Source organism: Camelus bactrianus, chromosome 1, assembly GCF_048773025.1.
Source record: "Camelus bactrianus isolate YW-2024 breed Bactrian camel chromosome 1, ASM4877302v1, whole genome shotgun sequence".
Taxonomy (NCBI): domain Eukaryota; kingdom Metazoa; phylum Chordata; class Mammalia; order Artiodactyla; family Camelidae; genus Camelus; species Camelus bactrianus.
The window spans coordinates 81,516,220-81,528,702 of NC_133539.1; the positions used below are offsets into that span (position 1 = coordinate 81,516,220).

The following is a 12,483-nucleotide window of genomic DNA, read 5'->3' on the forward strand; positions in this document are numbered from 1 at the left end:
AATCTGCAGTGCTGTTGGCCACAGCCCCCAAACCTAAGTTTATTATAGTTTGGACTTACATTGCTGTAGCATCTTGATTTGGCAAAAATCATGCCTAATAACATTTTTGGTTGTTTTGAGAAAGTGTTGCAGGTAGTGCCATTAACAATCCAATCAGCTGTAGCTGAGTCTTCTGAACCATTCACTGGAATTTACTCATTTCCTGATTCTATGCATCAGAAGTGAGGCTTTCATGGAGGGTGGGGAGGCACATTTAATTAGTATTTGACACTTTTATTACTAATTCCCTCCTTCATATATAGCCTAAGTCACTTGTCTGGGGAAAATGATTGAATCTTATTATTTGTGAGTAGAAATTTTTAAAAGCTGAATTTGGTAACTATAGAAGCAGTGCCTAAAATAGTAAGAGGAGTGATTGTTAACAGTCTCCCCATCTTGGAGCTGCCCCATTGTGTGACCTATAGACACACAATGTAAGTTACTTAGATACAAACACAGAGCTTAAGCTACATCTGATTTAATCCTTTGCAGCTGAGCTTGAGTTGAGCTTTAATGGAGCCATTTTTATGAATTAATGGGTGATTGATTCTGTGACAAGAATATGAAAATGACTTATTTTATCCCAGTGAATTTCATTTGAACTATGCTTAAACTGCTTTCACCTTAGCAAAAGGAAGACTTCACATATGGCCAAAGTCACTCTGCTGATGTTAATGGCACTACCCTCTGATTCCTCTTCTGGATGAATTTTGAGCCCAAATCTATGTTCCTGTTTACGTTGCACTTCTCAAAATTCTCAACCACCAAGTATCTTAGTCCTAAGTCCTCTAGGTCCAGTGTTTTTTTTTTTTTTTCTTTTTTCCTATTTTCAACTTGTCAAAAAAACTTGCTTCGTTATCCTTACTCCAAATTCTTCTGTTTGGGTAGAACATTCTGAGAAGCAGAGTTGTAAATTTCTTATAGTCTATAAGGTTAGTTTCTGTGACTGATTTTGTGGCTCAAATGGACATATAATGACTTACCCCTAACAGGAAAAACTCTCCAGAAGATCTTGTGTGCATACTGAGAAATTTGAGTACCAGCAACCAAATACAAGGTGCAGCTAACTACTCTTGTTCCTTAAATGCTGCCGTGCTGGCTCTCTGAGATGACTGTCTCCTTAGACCTGGGCAACTATGGAGCGTTTCTAGAGGGGTTATCCTTTGGGCAGGCTTCTTGTTGCTAAAAATATCAGTTGGCTCAGTATATTCAAACTATGATTGTCATTCTCAAGATACAAAGTTGTTCATATCCAGAAACTATTGACAAAATCTGGGACTTCACATCCTTGGGGCTCATCTTTATATCTTTGCAAGACTTAGAATTTGTAGTTCAAATGTTCTCCAAGTCCAAAAACAATTCAGAAGGAGGAGGAGTTCCCCTCCCCGCCCCCCAAATACATGCTATTTTAAAGATGAATGCAAAAAAACCTGTTTAGCTTGCTTTTCCAAATTTGAAATTCCTAGACGTTTTACTTTACCTTTGCATCAGTTGATTGAAATAATAAATGTATACCTACCAATTTTTGTACTTCTGTACACACATATTTTATATTGTGGGACTTAAACTACCTTTGGCAAATGAAAGCAGCATTCTGTAACAAAGTACTGAGTTGGGGTTTTGTTTACACCTTCATAAATCATGCAGTTGGGATCTGCAGCTATTCCCAGCTACCCATGATAAAAATATCCTGTGCCTTGCGATGTTTCTGGACCTTCAAGGTCAGTAAGCTGATCCTTTGCAGAGCTGTGAATTCTTGAAAGTTTCTCTCTCCTCTCCTTTTCTTAGGGTGCCCCTTTGATTTCTTGGTGCAAACTTCTTTCATTTGGACCTTCAGGCTCCTATTCCCTCCTCGTCCTCTCTCCTGTCTCTCCCCTCCCCCACCTCCTTTTACTATAAAAGAGAAGGAATCTGTTAGGAGTCATTTATTCTTGTGACTGACTGACTAAGTGCTATTTGGGAAGAATGTGTTCCTATCAAGATATTCTGGGCTAGTCCTGCAGTTTTAAAATACCTTAAAGCCTTGTTTCTTGTTACAGAAACTTAAAGCCAATTAACTAGCAAGTGAGTGAATACCACAGGGACCCCAGAAATCACCCTAAGCCTCTTCAGACTGGCTCTGAGCGTAAACCTTTTTAAATTCTTTCAGAGGCGGCTGGGGTTGGAAAGGGCAAGTTAGAAGTGACCACATCTGCTGATTCCAAACCCATGTCCCCTCCCAGTTAGGGGGTGACCTCAGGGAGGACTCAGTTCTTCTGGAACTCCTGGGATCAGCTGAGGCCAAAGACCTTTTTCTTAAATACTGTCCTGAAGGAGAGGGAGAGTGCAGGAGGGCATAATAAGCTCCCCTTCACCCAACAACCTCCAAGAGAAAACATCCTGCTGGTCAGACAAAAATATGTGGTAAACAACAATGCAAACTGTGAAATGTGTTAGAAATCTTTGTTTTTAAAAATTAACGTTTTTAATTTAGATAGAAATAACTACCTATGTCCGATAATCCAAGCAACCCTTTCCCTAATAACTGGGTCAAACTACACACTGTGCTACTTTTTATTTTATTTTTTTTGAAGTATAGTCGATTTACAATGTTGTGTTAGTTTCTGGTGTACAGCATAGCGATTCAGTTATATATATATATTCTTTTTCATAGTCTTTTTTTATGATAGGCTGTCATAGGGTGTTGAATATAGTTACCTGTACTGTAAAGTAGGACTTTGTTGTTTATGTGCTGCTTGTTAAATATCTCCTCCTCGACACGGTTCCAGGGCTAGGATCAGGCCCGGGCCCAGCCCGCATCGTGCCTGAGCACAGTTCTGTCCTCACCTTCAACTTAACCTTCCTGCTCTCTTCTCAAGTGACAGGCATGCGTATTTCATTTTCTGACCCAGTTATGTAGGTGATACTGAGTGAGAATTTTGAATGTAAAATTCCTTTTAAACCTCTCCCACTGTCTTTCAGCCTTCCAAATAAAAAGATCCAGTGTCCTGGAATGCACCACTGTGTCTCCCTGCTGTGTGATACAAGCTTGAAAAATAGACATGAGTGCTTGGTGCTTTTTCATTAACAGAAAGTTTAGAAACATATGTGCCCACTGCTCTTTATAGGGGTCCTTTCAGCCATTTCTTCACCATCCTGGTGAAGTGGATCTTGGGGAGCTATTAATGCTATCTTTCAAATTGGAAACTTTCTTTTTTATAAATGCAAGCAGACCAAAGAATGGATAAGTAATAAATACAGTTTGAGATTTCTGGCTACCAGAAGCTTTCCATTCTGGTAGACACAGTGTTCACATCAGACATATAAGGCTGATGCTTTTATTTTGTTTTTGTAGAGATGGTGGCAGGGTGCGGAGCCCAGTGGGGTTAGGAATGTGCCCAGGTCATATAGCTGGCACTCAAGGAAGCATCACGCTTTCCACTCAGCTCGAGTGACTTCATGAGTATCTATAGCATGGGTGAGGCTGCAGACCATAGCTAGGCTTCACTTCCAAATAAATAAAGAGAAGGGCATTGAGGGGGAGAAGAATTAATGAAACCATAGCTGCAAATCACTTAGCCCAGTGCCTAGCACATGGTATCTTTTCAGGAAATGTTAGCAAGTGTTGTTGCCCCAGTGTCAGCTCTTTGAGAACTTTCTTTCAGGGAGAATATTAATGATGCATTATTTCTTGCTTGTGAGATGTGAAGTTATTGACTTATCGCTGCTGGGCTTGGCATGTTGAGCCCTGTTTCTGTTTATTAATGTGATGAGTTTACTTGTGGTGAGGGAGGGTCCCCGCTGTGCAGTGGCTGTAATTATCAGTGTTGCTGTGCGGCTGCAGGAACCGATTGCTAGCAAATGCTGGTTTCTTTCTTCCTTTTTCTTAAAAAAAAAAAAAACTCATTACATAATTTAACAATCATTTTGTTCCATAGTGAGATGAAAAGAATTTAGCAGCCTTCAGCTGGAGCTGAATGAAGAAGCAAATTATAGAAATCACTGACATTAGTGCCTGGCTAGAGCAGGATTGTTTCCTACCGAATATTTGAAAGTATTTTGTCCAATCTAATTTTGAAAGCCTGGAGTCACTGGGCTTCCACTGCTCTCCTCGGGAACTGTAATTACGTGGCCTAACAGAGCTCAGCGGCGGGACATTCTCTCCAGCTGATACAGGAGCAATGGATGCATTCGTAGGAGGTCTGGTCACTGCTGTTTTTCAAAGGATTTGGAGAAAGAGCAGAAGGATTTTGTTCACTTGAGCAACTGTTCTTTTCTTTCTATCGAGGATGTTTCTTTGGTCCGTCCTGCTGCTGTTGAACCATGATTTATGTAAATACGATTTTCTTTATGTTCTAGAGAATCCCCAAAATATACAAGAGTAGACAGAACAGTATCATGTACCCAAAACTAGCCCCAACAATCATCAACCAGTGGTCAAGCCTGCCCCATCTACTCGTCCATCTCCTTCCTTTCTTCTAGTATTTTGAAACAAATCTCATTATCTTTTTTAAAAAACTCTGGTAAAATACACATAGCATGAAGCTTACCACCTTAATAATTTTGAAATGTATAATTCAGTGGGATTAAGTGCACAATGTTGCACTCTCTCTAGTTCCAGAACTTTTTATTTTATTACCCCAAAAGGAAACTCCATACCCATTAAACCACAACTCCCATTCTTCCCTCCACCTAGTGCCTGGCAACCACCAGTCTACTTTCTGTCTCTGTGGACTTGCCTATTCTGGATATTTCATATAAATGGCCATGTTCATATATTATATAGCTTTTTTCCCTCTGGTTTCTTTCAGTTAGCACAACATTGTCAAGATTCATCCATTGCATCGGGCATCAGTACTTAATTTTTTTCAGAGCAGCATAATACTCTGGTGTGTGGCTGTACCACGTTTTGTTTATTCATCTGGTGATGAACAGTTTGGTTATTTCCACCTTTTGTCTGCTGTGAACGGTGCTGCTTTGAACATTCATATGCAAGTTTTTGTTTGAACACCGGTTTTCAGTTCTTTGGGGTATATACCTGGAAGTAAAATTGCCAGGTCATGTGGGATGTCTATGTTTTAGCTTTCTGAGGAACCACCAAACTGTCCTCCACAGTGACTGCAGCATTTTACATTCCCTCCGACAATGTATGAGGGTTCCAGTTTCTTCACATTCTTAACAACACATTATTTTTTGCTTTTCTTTTTGTAAAAATTATAGTCACCCTAGAGGATGTGAAGTGGTGTCTCACTGTTGTTTTGACTTGCATTTTCCGAATGGCTATTGGCACTGAGCATCTTGTCATGTGATTGTTAGTCATTTGTATATCCTTCAGAGAGAAAAGTCTATTCAGGTCTTTTGCCCGTTTTAAAATTATGTGCTTTGTATTTTTTTTTGCTGAGTTGTAAGAATTCCTTATATATTCTGGATCCTAGACCCTTATTAAATATATGCTAATATGAAACATATTGCAAATATTTTCCCCATTCTGTGGGTTGTCTTTTCACACTCTTGATAGTGTCCTTTGATGCACAAAGTTTTTAATGTTGATGAAATCCAGTTTGGCTGCTGTCATAGTTAAGAGACCATTGCCAAGTCCAGGGTCATGGACATTTACCCCATGTTCTCTCCTAATAGTTTCGCAGTTCTAGCTCTTATATTTAAGTCTTTGATCCATTTTGAGATAATTATTTGTATGTGGTGTGAGGTAAGGGTTCAGCATTGTTCTTTTACATGTGGATATACAGTTGACTGAGCACTCTCTATAGAAGAGACCATCATCAGATCATTTTCTCCATAGTATTTCAGTATGTTTCTCTAAAAGATAAGACCGTTTTTTTTTTATGTAACCACAGTACCGTTATCATACTTTAAAAATGTTAACCATATTTCCTTAGTGTCATCAAATATCTAGAATGTAGATTGTTTCAAAAATTTTAACAACTTAAAAAAAAAATCAGTATCCAGATAAGTCCTGTCCATTGTAATTTGCTGCTATATCTTTTTAAATGATTTTAATCTGCAGATTTCACCTGCATCTCTTTTTTCCTTCTTGATATATATTTGTTGAAGCAAATGAGCCACTTACCCTGTGGAGTTTTTTCAGTCTAGCTGTTGTTGATTACATCCCCATGATGTACCATGTTCCTCATCCCTCTGAATCTCCTGTAAATTGGTAGCTGGAACTAGGGACTTGATGAGACATAGGTTTGGGTTTTTGTTTTGTTTTGTTTTGTTTCTTTTTGGCAAGACTACGTCTTAGGTGATGTATTATGCTAATCAAGAGGCAAATCATAGCTGATTATTTCTTATTTTTTTATGTTAGCAGCCACTGATGATCGGTGCCTAAATCCCTTAGTTTGAGGTTGTGAAATAGTGATATTCTATTTCTATTGTCTCTTCTTCATTTATTAGGTGGATTATTTGCTTTATGTGAAGAGAAGCTTTACCTCTTCTGTTATTTAATCACCTTGCGGTAAAACTTGAATAAGAAAGGTGGTGTAAATTCTTGATTCTTTCCCTTTATTTACCAGTCTCAAAAATAAGAAGTTGGTTCATTTTCTTCAAACAGTGCCAATTATGTTCTTTTTGAGGGGTATCTGTGTTAATGCATTCAGTTAAGCATACTTAATGTGTTTCAAGACATTGCAGGTTTTCTTCTTACTGATGCTCTAATTATCCCATCTCTGGCCAGTGAGAACCTCTTAAAGTTGCCTCCTCAGTTCTTTGTAACATGATCTCATGGTCTCTGATAGCTTCCTGTCTATCATATATGGTAATTTTACAGCTTTGATTGGGTTGGAACAGGGTCTGTTGTGGCACTTTTAAATTTCTTTACAAAGCTCATGATAGACCTCTCTACTTCCCCTGGCACTCTGGAGAAGATGGGAGGGTTTCCTTAGCCTTTGTAAAATCATAAGAAGATAAATCAGGACAGATATTGGAAACTCATTCATGAAACTCATTTCATAAATTTTTATTGAGTTTCAATTAGGCATACAGAAAAAAAGAGAACATTATTTCTGCCCAAAGATTTTGCAGCCTGGTGGGGTATCTCATAGGACCTGATGACACGGTGCTGACGTCAGGAAGGCGCATTTCGACAAAGCCAGAACTAACCACATGATTTCATTACGGCTTTATTTTATTTCTGTTTCTAGTCAGAGATTGATTGCTAGTCATTCTAAATTCTTTTCATTTAATTATTTTAAAAGTAATAAGGTGACTTGTTGACGACTTTCTGAAGAAGAAGGAGAATGTATGGAAATAGATGTTTTTCTAAAGCTAGAAAATGACTATAAAAGCAGATAGATTGCTTTTCCTCTTCTAGTCTCTACATATCCATTAAGTGAGAGAGATGTTTATTTTCTGCCTATTTTATAAAGTTGCTGAGTACTGTAATGAGTTTATATTTATAGGAAACTTGGAGCTTTTTGGATGAAAGGTGCTAAATTAGGACTTATTGTTTATTGAATTTATCTGATATGTCCAGCCTCCTGGGAGCATTTGCTGAAGTTAATTAAAAGCAGATAGTCCTCAGTCTGACAGCTTGCAGTGCCACTTACAAACCAATAACGTAAACAGTGTGCTCTTCTATTGTTCTAACCCGGATTGCCTAGACAACCACAGCTCTTTCAGACAAGAGAACGATCCTACTTTTGTAGGAAAGATGAGTTTGACCACTGAATAAAAAAACACAGGGATATTCTCAACTACATCTGAACCACCTGGCTGCCTTCATTTTTTAAAAAATGCTTAGAATATGTAGGTTTGCCTCATTTTCAGGCAACAATTTTCAGGTTTGAAAATTTTAAATAATCTTTCCTTTCTATTGTTTTGGGAGGAAATTAAAATACTAGTTTATGTTTTATATATTGTATTATGATCACTTTTTCTTTGCAGGAATGGCATTCCAGAGCAGCCAAATGGGACACCTTATGCTTTCTTAACCCAGTGGAAGCCATGAAGTGTAATTACAATAATGGCATGTTTGCTTCCTTTGCCAGTTGGTGATGGAGTTTTGTGGTGCTGGCTCTGTCACTGACCTGATCAAGAACACGAAAGGTAACACGTTAAAGGAGGAGTGGATCGCATATATCTGCAGGGAGATCTTACGAGTAAGTGACAACACGGGATGTCTTGGGAAGTGTTGAAATTTGCATTAACTTACACTAATTCCTAAACGTGCTGGAAACTCCCTTAGAGCTTTACTCTAACAGGGATGGTGGCAGTGGTAGCATGTCACGGTCTGCTGTAATGAAGGGAGAGCCATTCTGAGTAGGCATGAGTTCTCTCATTCAGAGAGTTGGCGTTGGGTGCTTTCCCCGGGACTCATTTCCCATGGGGTTTCCAACTGGAAGTCTGATTTTAGATCGCAGAGATAGTGTCCCACTTAGGAAATGGGTTGTTTAGGGATAGTTTGAACACACATTTGAGTTCTCCTTTTGTTACAGTTTGTAACTAATTTGAGGCTTGTGTGACTTTAGCCATTTTAATACATACAACCTAGTTTCACTAATTTTACCCTAAAAGAAATTCTTTGAGATTTAATCTCTAAAATTGATCAGAATAGCTGGACACGAATATGCCTATTTGCCCAGCTTTGCCCACAAATCCCACAATCAGACAGTCTACACAATGGTGTCATATTTGCTAAGATCAGTTCAGGGAGGGGAAGAAGGTAGTTGGTCATATTTTAGTTTGCTCAAACTCATTTAATTATCTCCTACTATTAATAAGGAGGCAATAAGGAAGCTATAATATGTCCACTGAGCATTCTTCCTAGATCTGCTTAGCAGTTGTTATTTATTGTTTGTTTATCTGTAAGCTCTGCCTTCTCAGGATAAGAGAACAAAAAGTAAAACAGTTTGCATGGTGTGTCCAAGATATGCCTTTGAGAGATAGATTATGTGCTGGGGATGGAAGGAAGGAAACCATAAAATAATTATGTTTATTCACTTAATTCAAACCACATTAGGCAAAAAGCAAATAGAAAATGAAAATGTTTAAATGATAATACTTGTAATAGCATAAAAAAACAAACACTTAGAAATAAATGTACAGAAAGATGTGAACGACTTCTACACTGAAAACTACAAAATGTTACAAATTAAAGAAGACCTTAATAAATGGAGGTGTATATCCTATTTCATGAATTAGAATGCTGAATATTGTATCGATGTTATTTCTCCCTAATTTGATCCTTGGTTTTATTAAACTGCCTACCAAAATCCCTCTCGGTACATTTGTGGGTCTTGACAAGCTGATTTTTAAAACATTATATGGAAATGCAAAGGGCCAAGAATAGCCAAGGCAATTTTGAGGAACAAAGCTGAAGAATTTATGCTGCCAGTTATCAGGACTTATTATAAAGCTGCTAAGTAATTGAGACAGAGCAGTATTATCACAAGAATAGACAAATGGCCAACCACACAGAATGGAGACTCCATGAACAGACCCACTTCCTGTGGACACCTGATTAATGACAAAAGCAGGACAGAATGCATAGGGAGAGGGTGCTCTTATCAGTAAATGGCAATCAATGAATTGAATATCCATATGAAAACATGAAGCTTGACGCCTGCTTTATACCATATTGAAAAATCAATTCCAGCTGGATTATGGATATAAATGTGAAAGATATAAAAAATAAAGCTCTCAGGAGAAAATATAGGGTAATACCTCCATGGCTTTAAGTGGGCAAAAAGATTTCTCAAACAGAACGCAAAACCAAACTTGAGGGGAAAACGATGAGGTACGGCTTCTGATGTCCTTCAGATCTGACGTGTATCTCCAAGTATTTATGTGCCATTGTGTAAAGTTTATTTGAATTTCTTATCTGGAATTCTGCTCATTCAGGAAAACATGACATGTTATTTAGCCATCCAGACTACCCCGTGGGTGCCAAGAATCTACTGAGTCTCTAGGGCTGGTTCTGCCCGCTCTGTCTTCCTGCACTCGTGGGGAGCCCCACAGGGGTCAGTCGTGTGATCTCCAGGGTTCTACAAGCAGCCTGGAGGTTTCAGTCCATGAGTGTCTCTCAATAGCTGGTTTTAAAATGTGTGAAAACATGGTTCGCTTCCTTCTCCCAATACATTCTCCCAAATGATTCTAGTATTTGGGATAAGGTGATTCATGGAAAGGACATTTGATCCCCCATAGGCCCCTGGCCACAAGAAGTTTCAGAGATGACCCTTCATGCATCATATGATCTAATTAAGCCCAAACTTTGACTCACTTACGTGCTCTGGTATCAGCTTCCAACCACATTGGTGGTAAAGGAGGGAAAAAGATCTTCAGTCCCTCCTTTAATGATTTACGGAGTGTTAATATGCCATGAAAACAATACATTTTAATCTACTGGATGCCTACCTTCAGCCAAATTGACTAGATTGAAAGGTAATTTTTAAAGACCCAAACCAGTGCCCCAAAAATGCCCTGTCTCATGGTTTATGTTTATTAATATTCTCAAAGAGCAACGTGGATCTTTTGGGGCATTTATATTCTCTTGCTGAATTTTCTCAACAGGAAGATTCAGATATTTAGATTTTTCTTTTTGTTTCAACTTCATCTTTCATACCATGGTTTTGTTACCGTGGAGAGAAATTAACAACAGAGAAAATCATAAATAAAAGTGAGGGTCCAATACCTTGAATTAGCAAGTGTTAACATAGTTTGCTTCAAGACTCCAATTTTAGATTCTTTTAGGTTACAATTTATCTGAGAAACATGTGACCACCTTAGAGCAAGTCTGTAGTTTTTAGAACCCACCAAAATCAGAGTAGTTCATGGAGAAATGGAACATAGTCAGTTTTAGATGTCAGTGAATAATTATTTCATATAATGAGCACAAAGTCACAGATATCATAAAGCACTAAAAATGGCAGTGATGAACATCAACACAGGAAACAGAAATTGTTGTTTTCCTGTTTTAATGTGAGACATTTTCTAAAGCCAGTGGGAAATTTCCTGGCTGGTCTGTGAAGTATTTTACTGTGCTTAATGAAAACTGTGTAATAAAATGCCCCCTCCCCTCTTTTAAGGGGAGGAGATAATTAGATTTATTTATTTACTTATTTTTTACATGGAGGTACTGGGGATTGAACCCAAGACTGTGCATGCTAGGCAGGCACTCTACCACTGAGCTATCCCCTTCCCCTGAAAACTGTATAATAGAAGGTAACTTTTAAATTTAAAAATGCCCCCCAAAACGTAGAGAATTCAGTTAAATCAGTTTTCTGTTCAGAGACTCTATAGATGTTCCTGTTACAAACTAGCAAATACAGGTGGTCCTCAGTTTTCACAGCACTGATAGCTGAAACGTGTGCGTGTTGGAATTGTATCATTGCCTGTGTTATTCCTTGTTACCTGAGGTCAAAGCCAATATGCATCCGTTTCATTCAACACAGTACCATGCATCACAAGGACCGCCTGTATGTTTCAGTTTATATCGATCAATCGCCTACAGTTTAGAGCAGTTAAGCATAGTGCTATATTTAGAATTATTACCACATGAAAAATATGAATAAAATAATGGACATATCTCTGAGTAAGTTTAAATTTGAGGGGGGTCATTAACATCCAAAATAGTTTTTTGCTCCTGGGGTTGTATTCCCATTAACCCTCTCAATCTTCGTCGCTCTAGGGGCTGAGTCACCTCCACCAGCATAAAGTGATTCACCGAGATATCAAAGGGCAGAATGTCTTGCTCACTGAAAATGCAGAAGTTAAACTAGGTAAGAACAGAATTTGGAATTGCAGGGATTGATAGGATTATTTCAGTTTGTTTTTTTTTAATAATGAATGTAAATTTCTCACTGTGGATTTAGAGGTCATTGTACCTACAAAGGGAAGGAAAATGTCTATTTAAAAAAACGTTTTCTAAAAGCACTTTGAGGAATGAATTGGTATACAATATGGCAAGCAGAATCACGTGCTTAATCAATGTGTAGAAATAACTGAGTTTGTTTTTTAAGCAAAGATCCTTTAAATTAAAAGACTGACCTTGAAATCGTTTCCTGTATCTTGTAGTTTGTTTATATTGTTGCTGCTGTAACAGAACGATGATGACTCATTTTTTAATTGAAAATATCCACAGTTAGACATATTTAGCCTCATGAATTCCTGCTATATCCCCATATGTTTTAAGTTATATTTACATTGATTTCATTATTACCTAGGGCACTTGTACAAAATGGATGCTCAATATTCTACTTTACATGCATACTGATATTCCACCCCATCTGCCAGTATTATCAGTGAGGGAATCCTTTTCTCTGGTACTGCCCTTTAGAGCCCTTCCCCCAATAAATCTGGGATTTTCCAGATAAGGTAAAGAATCCCCACATTCATGTGACTGTTCAGTGTATATGCATTGAACATACGCAACATACATTGACAAATATCCTGCAAGATATGTAGTTTGTCTTCTAGAGAAGAATCACTGTCCATATGATTATTTATTTT

The 12,483-nt window shown here is 38.0% G+C and overlaps 1 protein-coding gene across 7 annotated transcripts in view; it reads left to right on the plus strand.

The window, feature by feature from the left end:
- TNIK (TRAF2 and NCK interacting kinase) overlaps positions 1-12,483 on the plus strand; it is a 361,554-nt gene that overhangs the window by 229,124 nt on the left and 119,947 nt on the right. For all 7 annotated transcript variants that reach the window (XM_074367889.1, XM_074367884.1, XM_010947772.3 and 4 more), the window contains exons 5-6: positions 8,025-8,135; positions 11,663-11,753. In XM_074367889.1, coding sequence (XP_074223990.1) covers positions 8,025-8,135; positions 11,663-11,753 — 202 coding nt within the window. The remainder of the gene's footprint in view (positions 1-8,024; positions 8,136-11,662; positions 11,754-12,483) is intronic.